This window comes from Cladophialophora bantiana, assembly GCF_000835475.1.
Source record: "Cladophialophora bantiana CBS 173.52 unplaced genomic scaffold supercont1.19, whole genome shotgun sequence".
Taxonomy (NCBI): Eukaryota; Fungi; Ascomycota; class Eurotiomycetes; order Chaetothyriales; family Herpotrichiellaceae; genus Cladophialophora; species Cladophialophora bantiana.
In genome coordinates, this window is record NW_015971593.1 from 626,823 (window position 1) to 643,881 (window position 17,059).

The 17,059-nt window shown below is 53.3% G+C and overlaps 6 protein-coding genes across 6 annotated transcripts; 1 reads left to right on the plus strand and 5 right to left on the minus strand.

The window, feature by feature from the left end:
* Nucleotides 1-1,449: 1,449 nt before the first annotated feature.
* On the minus strand, nucleotides 1,450-2,531 carry Z519_10794 (uncharacterized protein; the record flags this gene model as incomplete). The annotated part of the gene is made up of 2 exons (XM_016768509.1): nucleotides 1,450-2,321; nucleotides 2,396-2,531. The coding sequence occupies 2 exons, from the start codon at nucleotides 2,529-2,531 to the stop codon at nucleotides 1,450-1,452; spliced, it is 1,008 nt and encodes a 335-aa protein (XP_016615416.1).
* A 662-nt stretch (nucleotides 2,532-3,193) lies between these two features.
* On the plus strand, nucleotides 3,194-4,198 carry Z519_10795 (uncharacterized protein; the record flags this gene model as incomplete). Its single annotated transcript, XM_016768510.1, has 1 exon — nucleotides 3,194-4,198. The coding sequence occupies one exon, from the start codon at nucleotides 3,194-3,196 to the stop codon at nucleotides 4,196-4,198; it is 1,005 nt and encodes a 334-aa protein (XP_016615417.1).
* A 651-nt stretch (nucleotides 4,199-4,849) lies between these two features.
* On the minus strand, nucleotides 4,850-6,522 carry Z519_10796 (uncharacterized protein; the record flags this gene model as incomplete). The annotated part of the gene is made up of 2 exons (XM_016768511.1): nucleotides 4,850-5,641; nucleotides 5,704-6,522. 2 exons carry the CDS (start codon nucleotides 6,520-6,522, stop codon nucleotides 4,850-4,852), a joined length of 1,611 nt encoding a protein of 536 aa, XP_016615418.1.
* A 1,085-nt stretch (nucleotides 6,523-7,607) lies between these two features.
* Nucleotides 7,608-9,534, minus strand: Z519_10797 (uncharacterized protein; the record flags this gene model as incomplete). The annotated part of the gene is made up of 2 exons (XM_016768512.1): nucleotides 7,608-7,820; nucleotides 7,927-9,534. The coding sequence occupies 2 exons, from the start codon at nucleotides 9,532-9,534 to the stop codon at nucleotides 7,608-7,610; spliced, it is 1,821 nt and encodes a 606-aa protein (XP_016615419.1).
* A 1,966-nt stretch (nucleotides 9,535-11,500) lies between these two features.
* Nucleotides 11,501-14,061, minus strand: Z519_10798 (uncharacterized protein; the record flags this gene model as incomplete). Its single annotated transcript, XM_016768513.1, has 6 exons — nucleotides 11,501-11,690; nucleotides 11,737-11,903; nucleotides 11,969-12,053; nucleotides 12,130-12,205; nucleotides 12,277-12,542; nucleotides 13,463-14,061. 6 exons carry the CDS (start codon nucleotides 14,059-14,061, stop codon nucleotides 11,501-11,503), a joined length of 1,383 nt encoding a protein of 460 aa, XP_016615420.1.
* Nucleotides 14,062-14,450: 389 nt separating this feature from the next.
* On the minus strand, nucleotides 14,451-16,747 carry Z519_10799 (uncharacterized protein; the record flags this gene model as incomplete). The annotated part of the gene is made up of 8 exons (XM_016768514.1): nucleotides 14,451-14,792; nucleotides 14,848-15,254; nucleotides 15,313-15,415; nucleotides 15,465-15,841; nucleotides 15,894-16,036; nucleotides 16,097-16,152; nucleotides 16,480-16,511; nucleotides 16,564-16,747. The coding sequence occupies 8 exons, from the start codon at nucleotides 16,745-16,747 to the stop codon at nucleotides 14,451-14,453; spliced, it is 1,644 nt and encodes a 547-aa protein (XP_016615421.1).
* Between the last annotated feature and the right edge of the window lie 312 nt (nucleotides 16,748-17,059).

Consider the following 17,059-nt stretch of genomic DNA (forward strand, 5'->3'; position numbering starts at 1 on the left):
GCTTAGAATACATTCCAGGCATGCTCATATTTACTAGGCAACGGTACGACCACCGTCGAGGTGGATCCGCAGTATCTGCAGTGGGGATTTCGGGGATGAATTCTTGTCGCTACCACGGTAATTGGATCCTGGAACGAAATTGATACTCGATAACGCCTTTCTAGGTTTTATTCTTCAGTGATTGCTGGGGGCACAAGAGAATTCCCTGTGACTTGCATTAATCGTGTCGAAGTTTCCAACCTTGCCCGGTGGCAGTCCGAGGTACGTCCTCGATTCTTCAGCTGGATCATTGGTCGTCAGCTGCTCCCACGATAGAACTGCAACGTTCGTCTTGCCTACGCCCTCCACGATAGACATTACAAATCTGGATCCAAGGCCAACGTTAAGCCTCCGTATTGGGATTATTAAATGTGACCAAAATGAGCACATTCAAATTTTTCACTTGAGTTACAGGTCGGCCTGTCGTCACCCGCCTCGACACATGCCTTGACTGCAGTGTAAAGTGTTGTCAACCACTTGATTCTTCTTGCCCGAGGGTTGTGACGTAGGGAACCGCAGTAACACAAATATGACGGGGGGCACGTCTCTATACTCGATGGGTTTATTCAAATCCTTGGCTCTTGGGGAGCTCTCGCTGGCCTTAGGACCGGCTCTTCACTTGAAAGTCAGATAATAACCCCTGGCCTTTGACGATGCAGTCGGCCCAAGTAGGTTACATAATGCAGGAACTAAGGGCCCTTGGCAGCTCAGTGCGATGTTCTGGTCAAAGCGGGCTCACTGGGCTAGGCTTGGCTCATCTTCTAAGATCAAACTGCATGTGGCAATTAGTTACGTGCGTTGTTGAGTAATCTAGGCGGTACGAAAGACTAATCGCGTTTAATATCAGTTTCGGAACGGGTCGCTTGGTTGATTCTATACCGAGGCAATTCCGCCTGTAAACAAGAGACTTGGCTTTATACAGGAATTAGATATTTCAAGAGGAAGGCAGCTGCAGAAGTTGCCAAGGTACGCCAGTCTTCTCCCTGCGTGCAAAAAGGAGCAAAACACCTTCTTCCTATGCCTCAAGAAACCATGGCCTACTAATCATCAAACGTGCGCTTCTCTTCCCACCCTGAAAGGACGGTCCAGCCATGGCACCTCTGTACGATCGGGGACAACATGATGCCCGCCGGCGGGTGGAAGGGACCGCACCCGGCGGCAGGAATAGTAATTTCACACGTTTTGTTGTCGTCGTCTCGGCCTGCGACTGGCGCATTGCACGCCAAGTGGTACCCTCTGCTTGCGGTATGATGACTGGAGGCTCTATAGGCTGCCGGCCTATCTGAAGAGACGACCGTTGAGGAGCTCTCAATTGCCCACCCTGTCTCGACGAGCCGTTTGAGGGCTGTTGTTCAGCCGTTGACATGGTTTTGCGGTGGCAGCCATTGCCGCCGAATATCGTGTGCACCTTCACTCAATCTCCAGAATCCTCTCAAAGTCTAGAGGGCTCTCCCCTCGGCGCATTCTCCATTTGTTGGTCGACTTCTGGACGTTGATTGCCCCTCTGAGAAGGAAAGGCCACTTGCGCGTGAACGATTCTGTCACTTCCCACCCCTCAGAATCCCATGGTTCCGACCACACAATCAGCCCATTCGTCTGTTGGGAGTCGAGGTCTTCCAGGCCAGTGTAGTTGCCATCCCCGACCATGTCGAGACATAATTGTAGATCGTCAATATTCTGTTCCCCGTATCGAAGGATATTGTCTCTGATTTCAGGATCAGGAAATATGTCCCACATTGGATGATGTGCCATGGTCTTTTGCAATTCGGTCGGCTGGAGTGAGGGTGGAAGGTGCCTTATGTTTGAGGTGGCGCTTTGTGACATGGGCAGGAACGGCGAGGGATAGTCGTCGAGGTACATCAGATTCAGGTCAAGACCCAGCATATGGGTGTTTGAGATGAGTGCTCGGTATACATTGTAATAGACCAGGGAGATCAGGTGATCGGAAGGAAGCGGATACATCCAAGCATTGTCTTGGTCCTTCGTCAACTTCTCCGCCATCTCCTTGATGCTAGCCAGCCGATTTTCGAGAAGCACCTCGTACCATCGCTGACAGGCATTCTTGCTCCGTATGGAGACAAACGGTGACCGATTCGCGGGGTCGGGTGGCTGGAGGGCAGTGTGCCATTCGGTACGGCTGACCCTCTTGCTCCTCAATACCATGAGGTCGTTAAGACCGGCCCGGTCCACCAGGGGAACATCTTTGAGCCCTGCAGCTCGAGACGAGCTACTGCTTGACGAGGCGTCCTCCCCACCCTTGTTCTGTGCAGCCTTGCGTCGTCCTATTCGATAGGTCAGCGGTCCGCATGGCAGGTACAGCACGCCACCGCACTCGGGAAACAAGTCCTAAACTCACTTGCAGCTCGTTGGTTTAACCGATTCTGAAGCTTCCGACGAATCACAGGGTCTGTGATCCCAGACCATTCTTCGTCTAGCGACTGCACATCTGGGTGCAATTTCAATTCGGCGCGAAGACCAGGTGGAAGTGACATGGCTTGTCCCTTGTTCCTGCTACGGAGTATCTTGTACTATGCTCTGCTCTCACTGGAAGATGTGGAAGACGGGGTCTGATGCGTTGAAAGTGGAAGAACTCAGTGTTTTAACTGCATCTTGCTGACATGGAGACAGATGCCCCAGACTGCAAGGAACACGATGGTGGCGCCGCCCAGAAACACCAGAGCATTTATGTCAGCATTTTGGGGGGAACGGAAGATCTGATTGGACGAACGGTCCCAACCTCATGCAGGCGGCTGACAAGTGGATCTTCGGATTTTCGTTAAAACCCAATCACAGCGACAGTCGGAACGGATCAACTTCGCTCCCTATGGCTGTCCTCCCTGCAAGTAGCGTGAGCGGTATTATGTTATAACGAGGCTGTATCCCGTTTCATCCAACTTCATCCACATACGTCATGAAGGAGCGCGGTTCTGCGACAGTCGCAAGGTCCATAGCCACAATTCGCTCGAATTGGAACGTGCTTGAGAAGAATTGCACGACATATAAAGTCGGGAGGTACTGGTATGCTCGCAAGGATGAACCACAATCGCCATCACCATCACCGTCAACCGCGGCGGCAGAAGCAGAACTTGCACCGAGCGCGTCACCGAGTTTTACCTTGCGTTATCCTCCCGTTCAACTACCCTAGGCCCCAAACATGTCCCCTCGTCTCAACTGGTCGCCAGACTCTCTACCCTCGCTAGATGGACGTACGTATCTAGTGACAGGCGGCAATACCGGCATAGGATTTTGGACAGTGCACCATCTAGCCCTGCACGGCGCAACCGTGTACATGACCTCACGATCACCCGAAAAAGGAGCGTCCGCGCTATCGTCGATCAAGGAGTCGATCAAGAAGACACACCCGGATCTCGAATCGAGGATCTATCTCGTCGTGATGGACCTGATGTCGCTGCGGTCCGTCGTGGCGGGCGCCAAACGCATCCGCGCCGAGTGCGCGCAACTGCATGGCATCGTCAACTCGGCGGGGATCATGGCGACGCCGTACCAGCTCAGCGAGGACGGCTACGAGTCGCAGTGGCAGACGAACTACCTCGCGCACTGGCTGCTGACATACCACCTGCTGCCGCTGCTAGAGTCGACCGCCGCGGCTGCTGGCGAGGAGGGGGCCGTGCGCGTGGTTAACGTCAGTTCCATGGGCCACGCCGCGACGTTCAAGGACGGCATCCGGTTCGAGGACACGGGCCTCAAGGACGCCTTCACTTTCCGCCGCTACGCCCAGAGCAAGCTGGCAAATATCCTGCACGCCAACGCCTTGCACGCGCGGTACAACGACAACCACAAGAACGAGCAGCCCAACCCCAACCCCAATTCCAAACCCCACATCTGGGCCATCTCCCTGCACCCAGGCAACATCGACACGCAACTCAACACCCGGGCCCGGGGCGGCTCCGTGCTCACCCCTATCCTGCGCTGCATGGGCGCGTACATCACCCCGGAGCAAGGGAGCTACAATTCGCTATGGGCCGTTGCAGGCACGGGCGAGGGCGCGGAGGCCATCTCCGGAGGCTACTTCGTGCCCGTCGGCCAGCGCAAGGCGCCTAGCAAACTGGCACAGGACCCCGAGGGGACGCTGGCAAGCAGGCTATGGGACTGGACTGAGAGGCAGATGAGGACGAAGGGGTACTTGGACGCCATTTGAGGGGGTTTGTATGTGTAGACTACGAATGAGGCTTCAAGGATCTGTTAGACTGCGAGGGTCGGGAACAAGACGAAGGACTAGGGCAAGGATAAAGACAACGGCAAAGGTAGGACACAGGCTAGGGTCAGGAGGGGGAATTTGGGGCCAATATGTACATCATTCAAACTGGAAGCGCAGCTGAAAGGAAATTCTCAAGGAATAAGCTGCTCTTTCTCACACGTTGTATTTTTCTTCCTCCTCTTCCACTTCCCATTTTTTGGGCTGTATGAAATGTAATATAGGTATCATTTGAGATCACTTGTACGTATACAATACTATGTCAAACACCACGCCAGCTGATTCGTTTTTCAGTTCTTGAAGCCCTAGCCCGTCGTCCACCTCGGAGGCTTCCCTTTGTTTCCTTTCGCGTCCCCGCCCGAAAAAGAGTGGAATCAAGACATTACCTCGCCTCGCCGTTTTGGATCTCGGGATGCATTACATACCACCCCACCAAGGCATCTCCGGTATTCAATAGTATGGGGTCCACAAGATGGGACATATCCATCATTCGGTATTCTCCAGTCCCGCTCGACGAGCGCTTGAAGCAGCAATTAGTATAAGGGGTGAGGAGAACTCAGACAGATACCTCCTAGCCGGCGCTGAATCATGAAATTAGCACGAAAACTTGACGCTTCCATTTCCGAGCTCTGAGATCTCGACCTTCCTTCCCTGCGTCGCGCCTCTATACCCGTACAACTCGCGACTGCTCTCTTTTCGGACCACCAGTCCATTTCCGCTGGCACCAATACTCCCCATCCCATAAGTCGACAGGTGAACCATACCCTCCCACTGAGGCGGATAGGCGATATTCATACTTCCACTACCACGTACAGTGTGGACGGCTTCGATGGCACGGATCGCCTCAGTCGAGCCCAAGCTCGGGACAACCTTGATATGCTGGCTGCCTTGGTTGGAGATAGTAGAAATGTTCGATTGCGGATCCATCTCGGAGACGCCGACAGCATATATGGTCAACGAGATGGACCCCGCATTTGTGGCGATGGAAGTTGATCCACCATTGCCGTGAACCACGTTTCCGGAGACGCTACCCGCGCCCGTAGAGATCTCCGTCACCAGAGTCCTTGACTTCGCAGCGTCTGGGATGGTGGGTTTCGTGAAGAAACCGCCTCCAGATATCATTTTCACGTTTACACTCCCTGCCGTGGTGGACAGACGAAGGACTGCTGGTTTATCTCCCGGTTGAACCTCGACGGTAACCGTGATGCTGCCAGCTGTGGTGGAAAGATCAAGCAGATCGTAGAGCTGGTAGGTACCGCTGATAGAGCGGAAGGTCTCATGCTCACGATGCTCGCGTTTTGGAGGAGGCCAGGGTGCCTGAGACGGGTGTGGGCCAAAGCTCGGAAGCTGGTACCGTCCATCCTGTGCCAAGAGAAACATTAGCACCTGTACATCGTTTAGACGTTAATATCCCAGAAAGAATGGATAGAAAGAAACAGGCCATGTACATTCTTGAGCGATCGACAGAAACCCGGAATCAAAAGCCATAGGCAGGCAAGAAGGGCCAGGAGGAAGAAAATTGTCCGCTTGAGTCGGCGTGCTCGACCTTTGTCACGACTGCAGTGTCGCATACCGCGGCCGCGACCACCGCAGCCTCGCGCTTTTCCAGGTGTCCGACACCATGTCCTCTTATGGCGTGGATGCTGTTGCAGGAACACGGGGAGGCTATCTGAGTCTGCATCCTCTTCGTGCTGGTGATGATCATGATGGTGGTGGTAGTGGTGATGGTCATGGTGTCGAGAGTGATGATCATGCGGGACAGTTTCGGACATGGACGATGGACCCTCCTCTTCATCATTGTCTCGGAACGGGCATGGGGAGGATTGTGGGTTGGAAGGGCAGGACGCTGTGGCAGAAGCGCTTACTGGCTCTGGTACTGGAGATAGATTCGGTCTTGCAGCCACGGGAGAGGCTGGTGCCGCAGGCGATTGAGATCCAACTTGAGTGCTGGCGGAGGGGGTATAGACTGGGGGCGGATCCGATGGATCCCCGTCTGATGAAAGGTGCGGCGGATATCTAAGATCCCTCACTTCGTCACCATCCACGGCTGAGGCTGTTGGAGTTCTGTTGGTAGCAGGAGTGCCGCCAGCAAAGTTGTCGGCCCATGAACCTTGAGACCCAAGTCGTTGGGCTTCGGCCGCAGCGGATCGGGATTTGTCTGCATCCCCTCCACGCTGGTAGGACGTGGGAGACTGGGTGATGCTATCGTCATTGTCGTCAGGGAATGTCTCGTAGCTGCGAGGCGGGTATTGTTTGCGGATGGTCATGGTAGAGAAGTTCTGTGTGCCAGCTACTGATCCAAAAAGCGGGGTTTGACCCAGCACATTGAGACCGGAGAAGGGACGTTTAAGAGATAGATGCTCTGGTCGAAGTGGTAGGAGACAAAAAGGACAGTCAGAAAATCATTGGTCCGATATCAAAATTGATTACCTTTGTATCATCATCCATATCCAAGGGAGTCGAAATGGGGTCACTGCGAGGTGTGAGATGTGAGATGTGATGCCGTATTAGTTGGTGTAGGCAGACACCAAAGAAACCTGGAACAGTGCCAGCTGCGCCTAGTGAGGGCCCCCTTGACACCCCCCCTCTCCCCTTCCCCTCCTCCACCGCCTCCACCGCCTCCTCCATCCTTGTTTATCCTCGACTTCCGACTGCGCGCTCCCTAAAGACGTTACCGACTTCATGCACGTCCCATGCCCACCAAGGAGGAAACGGGAATTGATAGGCTCTCAAGGCCCAACCTCATGGTGCTCTTGTTCCCGCAGCACAGGTCAGGCCCCCTGCTTCCGTCTAGAGCTTCTGCCAACGTCATACTCCTGGCAAGCCACAGACATCGTATTCGTACCAACGGCACCCACGGGCTAGTGGCCAATCTCGCTAACTCTCTAGAAGGTGATAGAGCGTTATAAGCGGTAGAGCTGCGCGTGAGGTAGCTGAAGGCAACCACTCCGGCGGGCATAGGGAGATACAATGAGCTCCTAGGAGGCCCAAGATGACCAACTCCAGCCTACAAATTCAGGGCACAGCGAGAATATTAACATCACAAAGCTTTCATTATTCAACGACGATACTAGGGGGGATACCTGCGTTTGAATGTATGTACAGTCGAGGTCGGCGTCAGTCTCCAATGTGAACTCCCTCGCTGATGCATTTGGAACTCGACTCGCTAATCTCGCTCAATCCATCTTTGCTCAAAACTCGCAACGCTTCACTGACCGAAGCATATCCAACACTGTGCAGAGAGAGCTTTTGGACAAAATCACAACATGCACGCTCATCAAATCAACGGCTGTCTCCTTTCACAGCACGTCCTCGCTCCTACGCTGGCTTCGGTTCATCAACCGTCCAGAACCTACGCAAACCCCAGATTCTCCAGAATTGCCTTGGCCTCGTTCATCGGCAACCCAGCGACACCCAGCGCGCGGACTTGCGTTCCCCTTCTTAGCCGCTGAAGACCAACAGCGACTTTCCACCCCTCGGATTGAGACAGAATGAAGACGTATTTCTTGCCTTCTTGATCGCGAATGCTAGCGCGGAGGACGTGAAGACCGGAGAGTTCGCAGCTCTGTGATTGTAGAGTCAGTATCAGTTGAGGCAGTTGACCTTGTGGTCGACGAAGAACATGAGAAGCGACTCTGAGATCGAGAGCCAGAGGACCTTTTCATGCACACCCCTCGGCAGGTATCCAATAGCTTATTGACAAAAGCTGTTGATTCTTTCTCCGAAGGTGAAGGGGGTTCCCGCCTCGAGTCGGCGTTCAATCCGAATCCCGGGTAAAACTCCCGGGTGGGGGTGCACGAATCCATATTTTTAAAGCAAGAAAGACTGGGACACCATACCTCTGCCAGTTTCATCGTCCAGGCCTTAACATCCCACTCACGCTGTGGCACTCCTCGTACGTCGTCGTCGATGAATAGGCCCTCGGTCGTGATCCGCAAAATCAGTCCGTCTGTGACGTTACCTTGTCCAGATACCAGCTGGGAAATCGGGGTTCGCATGAAGGCATTGTTGAAGGAAAAGACGCCCTTGATGATGATCTTGTCAGGGTCTTTGGTCGAATAAGGCCCACGCACTGAAGGCGGCGGTGTGGTTTTGGCGGTGCTTTCTGACGGGGCATACGATGATTCTGAGTACATCGAAGCCGCAGAATTGGCTTTGTGTGTTCGTTTCGGTCGGTCGTAGGGTCTAAAGGAGTATGCATCATCGTCTCGTTCCGTGGTCGCTGTCGGCATGGGTGGACGCTTGGGGGGGCTTCGGGCAGCCTGCTCTTGTTTTTCCTTCTCAGCCGCTGCAGCTGCAGCTTCGGCGGCGGCGGCAGCTTTTGCAGCAGCCTCCTTTTCTTCGCGCTCTTTCTTCTCTTTGCGCTCGCGCTCGAGTCTCTCTAGCAACTCTTTTTCTCTGAGCTTCAACCGCTCCCTCTCTAGATGCTCCTTCTGCCTCTGCCGTTCCCTCTCTAGTTCTTCTTTTTGCCTCTGGAGCTCCTTCTCCAGTTCTTCTTTCTGCCTCTGCCGCTCCTTTTCTAGTTCTTCTTGCTTCTGTCGCTCTTTCTCCAACTCCTCCTTCTGTCTCTGTCGTTCCTTTTCCAATTCCTCCCTTCGTCTTTTCAATTCCTCGGCTCGTTTCCTCTCTTCCTCTCTTTTTCTCGTTTCTTCTCTCGCCTTCTCCCAGCTTGACTTAGCGCTCGTAGTATTAGCTTTGGTATTGGCCTGGGGTGGCGGTCTCTGCCACGATGACTGGGGAGGAGGACTGCTTGTTCCATGGTTAGGCGGAGGTGGAGGAGGGCCAGTTGCTCCGGGATTTGGAGGGGGAGGCGGCGGAGGGGGTTGAGTGTGCGATTGGGGTCCAGGTTGTGTGTAAGATCCAGTGTTGCCGTAGCCACCATGACCTGGGCCGCCAGAACCCGTATCAGTACCTCCACGATTAAATCCGCTATAGCTTTGCCATTCACTCTGAGTCTTTCCAAATGCCCAGGCCACCACTGCAACACCACAAATGAGTGTGAAGACTCCCGTTCCACCACTGTTGATGGTGCTTAATAGCCATTCCTTGACAACGGGCACAGCGGTGTAGTAGATGAAGAAGGAGGCTGCGGTGCAGAAGACTCCTGCCAAGAACGAATTGCGGTGTGTCTGGAGCGAAGGGAGGTATAGGAAGCCCGAGCCCGAGGAATGTGGAGGGATGACAAAAATGTCGTATCTGCCGTCAGGGAGACCTCCAGACCTGCCACCGCCTTGAGGATTTGTGCCATGCGGTGGCGGCGGAGGCGGAGGTGGCTCCATGAGAGCAGAGCCCTCTGGTGGTTTTTAAATTTTTTCCTATCTCTCCAAGCACAAGTGTATCGTCCGTCGTAATTGTGCTAAGGCCTTCTTTTTCATATTAGCAGCTGCTGGACTGCGCAGAGGGCAGTTCCAATGACAGGAGACGGGTCCGAATTGTTGTCGGAGGCTGAAAAGGCACCGATGCGTGAGGAACCAGGGGTCGTTGTTGACCGTATCGTTTATTTTTGGGGTCTGCAAGTGGAATTGACGGTCGAGAGGGAGGTGTTCAAGATTTCGAGTGTCTGAGAAAGCCACTTGGCCGGTGTAAGGTAGGGTCTGGAAAACAAAAGCAGGACAGGAGGTGAAAGCGCAGAAACAAGCAGCGACTGGCGGTCCTGGCACTGACAACTGATGTGATTTGACTTTGGAGCCCTCGAGACTCGACAAGCAGGGAACAAGGTGGAAGGGTGGACTCGTTCTTGAAGTGTGATGGCGCTAAAGCGGGAGGAAAGGCCCTCGAGGGCGTCGGGGTCACTTTCCGGCGGGCAGGCAACCAGGATCCTGGGAAATGGTCCAGAAAGGACACGGTACTAGTCAATGGTGGTGGGTGATGGGAAAATAAGATTGAATTTCTTTTTTTCTTTTCCTTTGGATGAGATTTGTGAAAAAGGCGCAGGACTCCCAGGGGTGCGTGGTGAGGCAGGACGCAGGACCGCAGCCCAGAGACACCGCAGACCTTTTCAATTCACTCTGGGAACCTGCAACCTGCCTGCCCGCCTTTTCGACTCGCATCAAAAAAAAGGCGGGCTTCTGCGCCTCTGAGCACGAGGACAGCATACATAAATATGGATTTTCTATCGATGTTCGACGCACGCACTGCTGGGCGAAGCCTAATAGGGGATTTGCAAAACAACAAAGTCGACCGATATCCAATGGAACCAAGGGTCAGCAGCAGGACGATGCCGCCAGATGTTGGGTCATGCACTCGAATTTTGCTAGCCAGGCAAATCACGATTGCAGCCCCAGTGTCCAGGCCGCTGATAGGCAGACATTCCTGCAGATATCAACGCGCCTCTACCACGTCCGGCTGGTAAGGGCCCTTTCAGCAGGTAACTGGGACAAGCATCCTTCGCTTAGCCAGCATCAGCAGTGAGCGAGGGAGCGCCGGTGTCAGTGCGCCGACGCATGAGAACAGACCACGTTGAAAGCTGGAGCAGGCGGTGAGTTCATGTGATGGAGTTTTCCCGGGGCTCCATGCGTGACGACTGGCTGGCGAGGATGTTGATGCGCGATTGCAAGGCTCTGGTGGTGCTAGAGCTGATGATAAACAATGCGGCCCGTGGAAGGGTTGACGGGGGAACACAGTGGTGGGCGAGAGGCTAATCACTCGCTAACACGAACCAGCGCCGGGGGTCAACGGTTGGTGCAGAAGCCTAGCGCTGCCTAGCTTTGTCTAGGGGTGCCTAGAGACGGCCTAGTGAACCACCTAGAAGCCTCCCAGCGGGAATTTTGGGCTCTTCCCGCCCGGCCTCATCCAACCACTCCTCGCCAGAAACCTCCGAGCGGTTCCCTCGTGGTCGGCGTTCTTCATGCATGCTGCATGATGACTTCATCTGAAATTGAACCACGATCGCCGTGTTCCAGGCCTGCCTCAAAAAGTGATCTGAAACCTCTCCCTTACCCAGCCGCCAAAATAATAAAACAACAGCGGACTCGGCGCTATCAAGACCGTAAGAAACCCAAAGCAACTGATTCCCCATCCATAGCCCAACTTTTCAAACAGGAGCGGCGCGACTAGGTGCACCAAACCGCCCAGCAGACTCCGAAATACAGATCCCCCTGCGATGGCCGAGGCAGCGTAAGTCGAGAACGAATCAATGTAATAATTCTGCACGGAGTTGAAGACCACCACTTGGCCCACGCCGCAGAAGTATGTCGCGGCAATACTCGCCAGTCAGTGGACGCGGAACTGCACGGTCCATGCGAATCAGAAGCGACTCACTGGGATCAAAATGCTGCCGACGCTGGCCAGCGGTAGACGATGCTCTGGGAGCTCCTTGCCGCCATGCTTCTCAGTCAGTTTGTTGAAGACGGTGTCGATGCGTGGGACGAGGAATCGGACCGAGGTCAAGAATCCCAGTCCTCCTCCTAGATATAAGAGGCCAATTTGCTCCGAGCTGAAATTGTAGGGCGGTTTCGAGTAGATGCTCTGTTTTGGGCAACGGTCTTTTGTCTTCGCCGTCAAAGTAGTATCTCGTCTTCTTTCCTGAGCCCTGGGAGTCCTGCTGGGCAAGCTCGGCTTTGCGGCGACCTAGTAGGACAGGTGCGTAGGTCTCTTTGAGGAAGAGATAGCCAATTGCTGTCTTAATGGCGCAGACGATGGTGAGAAACTGGACTCAACCCAAGTCATTAGTCTGTGAAATCAATGCGAGCCTCCTTTTATGTCTAGATTGACCAAATTCCTGAGCTCACCCAGTATATCCATCTTCACCCCAAGCGACTGATGATGACTCCTCCGAACAGTGGTCCAAGGGTTGGTCCTAACATGCTGTCAGTCACATCTCAGACCTTCTTGTGGTTCTTGTATAGTCACCTAAAAGGGTCCCGAGGAGGTACCATCCAAAGATTCCCGCCCGTTCAAATGGATTGTACATGTCCGAAATGGTTCCTCCTCCATTGGCGATTCCGACACCTGCAGTACCCATCAGCCATGTGTTTTTCATTCATTCTACAGATTCCCCCATGGTCATAATTGTCACTCACTGCCGAAGAAGCCCGAAACCGTCCTCATGGCAATCAGCGTCTGAATGTTCGGGCTCAACGCCGATGCCACCTGGAGGACCGTGAATGCGGCAAGACAGCAAACGTACAACGTCCGCCGGCCCCGGTCTTCGGACAAGGGACTCAGGAAAGCCAACAATGAGATAGTGCCCACGTTGAGCATCTTCTTCCGACCATTCCAGGCTTTGGGGTTCTCTTCATCGTCCGCACCGAATTGGATCCGATGCGTCTCATGGCTGCTGCATTGACTGGTGATATCAACACCTCCATCGGGCTGTCGGAGTGGCCGCTCTTCATCGTCGCGGCGAGGGGGAGGCACCGGTTCTGGTTATGGAGGCAGTGCATCAACTGATGTCGACAATAACGATACATCTGACCGAAAGCATGACATGAAAGGGAGTGTTACGGGTCATGTTGTAGACACAAGAGAAATAAAATAGACTTTGAATACCAGATCTGTCGCTTGTATCCATGACGACTACTGCATCTACTGCTCCACACAAGAGCGGGCCTTGGCCATCTCATCTTTCAAACGGACGTCAACCCCAGCGAGCTTCTGGCATTTCGATCACTGTAGAGGTCAGTCCCCCCGCAAAATCTCCATACACGTCCAGCGTGACTTTCCATGATTTTAAAAGACATGAATTCATGAATGACCCAACCCAGCTATTTTGAACTAAGACTAGGTTATCGGCAAAAAATTATAGCCAAAAATTTGTGTTGGAGCCGAGGTAGTTCATATATTTATTGACCAGTAGATCTCCAGCTGTGTCCGTATATCTAGGGCCCATCTTCCGTCGACCTAAGAGACAGAGACTGTGCTTAATAAGACATTGCTCGATACTCTTAGAGGTAAAAACACATGCGCTGAATCAAAGCTGAGTGGTTGTACATTTGTAGGTCGTGAGTTCGCGTCTCTGAGGGTGCGGCTGCTGCGTCGGGATTCGATGCTTGCATTTCGTGCTATACACCTTCGTGATCGAGTATCCATCTAAACAGAGCGAAATTCACTCTGGATGGGTTGTGATTCCATTGGCCTTCTCCGTTTCCTGGCGCCAGCAACAGCATGCCGCGCTGATGCGAGTGAAGACGTAGGGGACGACAGCTTCCTCTTTCTCGTTGTCCGCAGTTTTGACATCTCATAAGCCTCTCTCCTGGGGGCAGTCACCTCTCCTGGCCCCGTTCATTCGTTTGTGTAGGTCGCAGTCCTTTTGCTTCTTTCCGGGCTAGCACTGTCGCCATCCACTCTTCAAACTCTTCCTCTGCTTCTTTTTCAGACTTGCCTGTCCCATCAATACCCAGTCCGCCCCTCAACTTCCTCCGCGCTTCTGCCAAGCTGTTGATATCGAGATACCATAGAGCTCCTCCAGTGGCCATCATTGTCAGACTAAGCACGTTGATAGTTGCAATGTTCAGTGCTTCGACAGCTTCCATGGCACCATTCACTTTTTTCGCTTGTTCTGCTTGATGTCCCGGGGCATTGGCGTAGAAGGCTGGGCTAGCAGCCAGCCGTTTCCGCGCAAGGCTTCTTCGAGTGACGAGGAGCGAGAAAGCGAAGAATACGGCGCCAGCTCCGAAAATGAGTTTGTTTCTGTTCACGCGTTCGGTTTGCGTGGGCTGTGGTACAGCGAGTTGGGCTGCTTCAATGGTGGGTTCGGCCGGCTTGACAGGTTCCTCGAGGACGCGATTCTCAGTAACTGGAGGTTGATTGACCGGATGAGACTCTGTGTTCTTCGAAGATGCGAACCATGATGTAAACCACGACATTATAGCGGAGAGGGGCTAGTTGGTTGGTAGAGACGTGGTGTCGAACTCTTACGAGAAACAAAATTAAAAATGTTGGAGGCAGACCAATGCACGTGTCTGCTCGTGGGCTGGGAGAAGATACACGTGACGGACTTCGGGGGTCCGAGGGGGCTCGGGGGTTCGAGAGAATTCTTGGCCCTCTCGCCCTACTCCTACAGAAAGTTTCGTTCGTGCCTCAGCATCTGAATTATCCGCTCCTTTTCCATCGAGAAAAGTAGTGCGAGTCTCGATTGCTATTCAAAACGGCTGTCACTTCATTTCTCTTCGCCCTGCCGCCCCAACTACAAAAAGCCTACTTTGGACAAGCCCGGCTTGTTCATCAAAATCCAAAGGATACATAACCCCTTTACCTATTCCTTTTCACTTTGTTCTGAGTCGACATGCTCAGTGGTAGCCCCGTGGCCAGTTCCATGTTTTTCCACGTCTCCGCCTGTGGACGGTCGCGGGTTACCAGCCTCAGTTGCGACCTTGTGCACACCGGTATGACCGTGTTCATCAACGATGAGCTCGTGGGTGCGGTGATCGACGTGGAGGTCTTCCGCGTAGACGGCGACCTCGTCTCCAAACAGTTTGGCCATCTCTTCAAGCGGGATGTTCTTCGTCTCAGGAAGGTAGAAGTATGCAAAGAACGCGCCCAGGCCCGAAAGGATAATGAAGACCAGATAGAATTTCCAGCCGATGTTGGCAAAAGCCTACAGAGGTCAAGTTAGCAATGATGAAAAGGTCGAACATGACAACAACACTTACTGTCGCTGCAACTTGTAGATAGACCAAGTCTGTCAGTGCAATGACAGCAATACTGAGAGCCAGGCCCTTCGCTCTCAGATGGTTGGGGAAAAGTTCCGAATAGAAGACAACACCGGCGACGTCGATGCCGATGCTGTATACTAGCAGGAACAAGTACGCAGCCGCAACGCCCATTCGAAGACCAGCCTTGTTGGTCCCCTCCTCGGCGTAGGAGCTAACCATCGCAGCTTCGAGAATGAGTGACACGCAGCAGCCAGCAACACCCATGACAAGCAGAGGCTTGCGGCCGGTCCAATCCATAATCAGGGCACCCACCAAGTTGCCAAAAATGCCCACAGTAATCCAGCCGCACTGGAAGATCAGTTGGTACAAGGTATCGTAACCTAGGGCTGCGTAGATGGTTGGACCTGGGACTCTTAGCATTTGACACACACAAGTCAAGGCAGGCCTCAAGCACGAGCTCACCGTAGTTGTTTAAAACCAACACGCCCGTCGACTGGCCAATGAATGCGAAGCCCATGGCCATGATCGTACGCTTGCGGTAGCTGGGGCGGCGGATCATTTCAAGCTTGCACCGTTAGCACTCTTCTATCAAACGAAGGCACATTGCTCCTTACCCAGCCCGGTTCCATGGTCCTATCCAACTCGGCTTGCTTTGACATCTGATAGAACTCCCCGCGAGCAAATTCTTGATCGGGGTCGTTCTTAGATGCGTGCAGCTTGAAGACAACGTCCCTCGCTTCGTCAATCCGACCCTTCATGAGGAGAAATCGGGGTGATTCTGGGATGACAAAGCAGACTAGAACCATCATCACTGGCCAAATGAGTGCAATTCCCAAAGGAGCTCGCCATTGGGTCTGTGGATCATCGACGTAGTAAAAGGCAAGACCCATATAGCTGGCGAGAGCATAGCCCAATGCGATATTGACACCGTTCATGCCCACCATGAGGCCGCGAAGGCCTGGAGGTGCCAACTCTGCAGAGTAATATGGGGCTTGATGTAGTTAGCAGGGAGCGGCATAATAGTACCGGGGTCAAATACGTACTGACTGCAAGGTAACCCCAGCTCCCGGCCCCCGCGAAGAGGCGAGCAACGATGAACATGGTGGAATTTCTGCTGCCGCAAAGCAGCGCACCCCCGAGCAGCGACAAAAAGCCACACCAGTGGAATCCAGCCTTACGTCCCCATCTACCAGCGGCCGTCAGTAGGCCGATACACCTGGCGGGGGCCTGGGAGATTCAAACGTACCTGTCTGACACATAACCGGCGATAAAGACATTGATAGCAGCACCAGCTTGGAATACCTAAAAATGGGTTAGGCAAATGAAACAGAAACGGAAGCCTAGGCACTGAGGTTGGCGGAATTGATATCTAGAGGGGGAGCAACGGCGACGGAATCGTGTTGATGATGGGCCAAGGCACAAGCATGCAAATTGTCGCTTTTCATCCGTTCTCGATTCGTCATGAAGATTTCCAAGTAATAGTGGGTTCAGTGGTTCCTCATTGCAGATCGTGGTCTTCGCATTTGAACCGCCCCTTCATTCCATTGATAATCGGACTGAGCTCCGAGTTGTTGGGGACCCGGTTGTACGAATGCATTTTGACATTGAAATTGAAATGGATCAACCTACTCCTGACATTGCCCCAATCTTCTGATCCGCCCCTGCCCGTTCGTCAGCTCGCTGTATGATGTTCTGGAAACATGGTCTCCTAACCTGGAGTCATGACTGGGGGATCTTGTGTGACATCCAGCAGGCCCATATAGACTAGAAAGGATGGTTGGGCGAGTGTAACACCAATGATGGAAGCAGGATAGCCAAAAGCGATCTGCCCCAGGGAGACCATCCAGCATATGAAGAAGTTCCATGCGCTCCAGTGACGTTCGGTGCCAAAAGCCATGGTGGGCGGTATGGTCTTACAGGATAAATATGACACTAGTCAAGATAAGTAGAACTGTCTAGGGGAGGGCGAAAGAAGAGCAACCAGGTACTTCCCGACCTTTAATATTTCTTGGGAATACTCGCCCCATTAAAATGTATCTGGTTCAATATGCCGATTGCCCCCTATTGCCTACCGAAGCGAGGCCGCGGTTATCCCCTTGCAGCATTTTTCTTTTTGCCCAGATTGCCCAGATCTTCGGCAGGATACTAGCGCACTAAGCTTCCATGTCGTTGGTTGTCTGATAGAGTTTCCGCCATTGCTGGATCAACT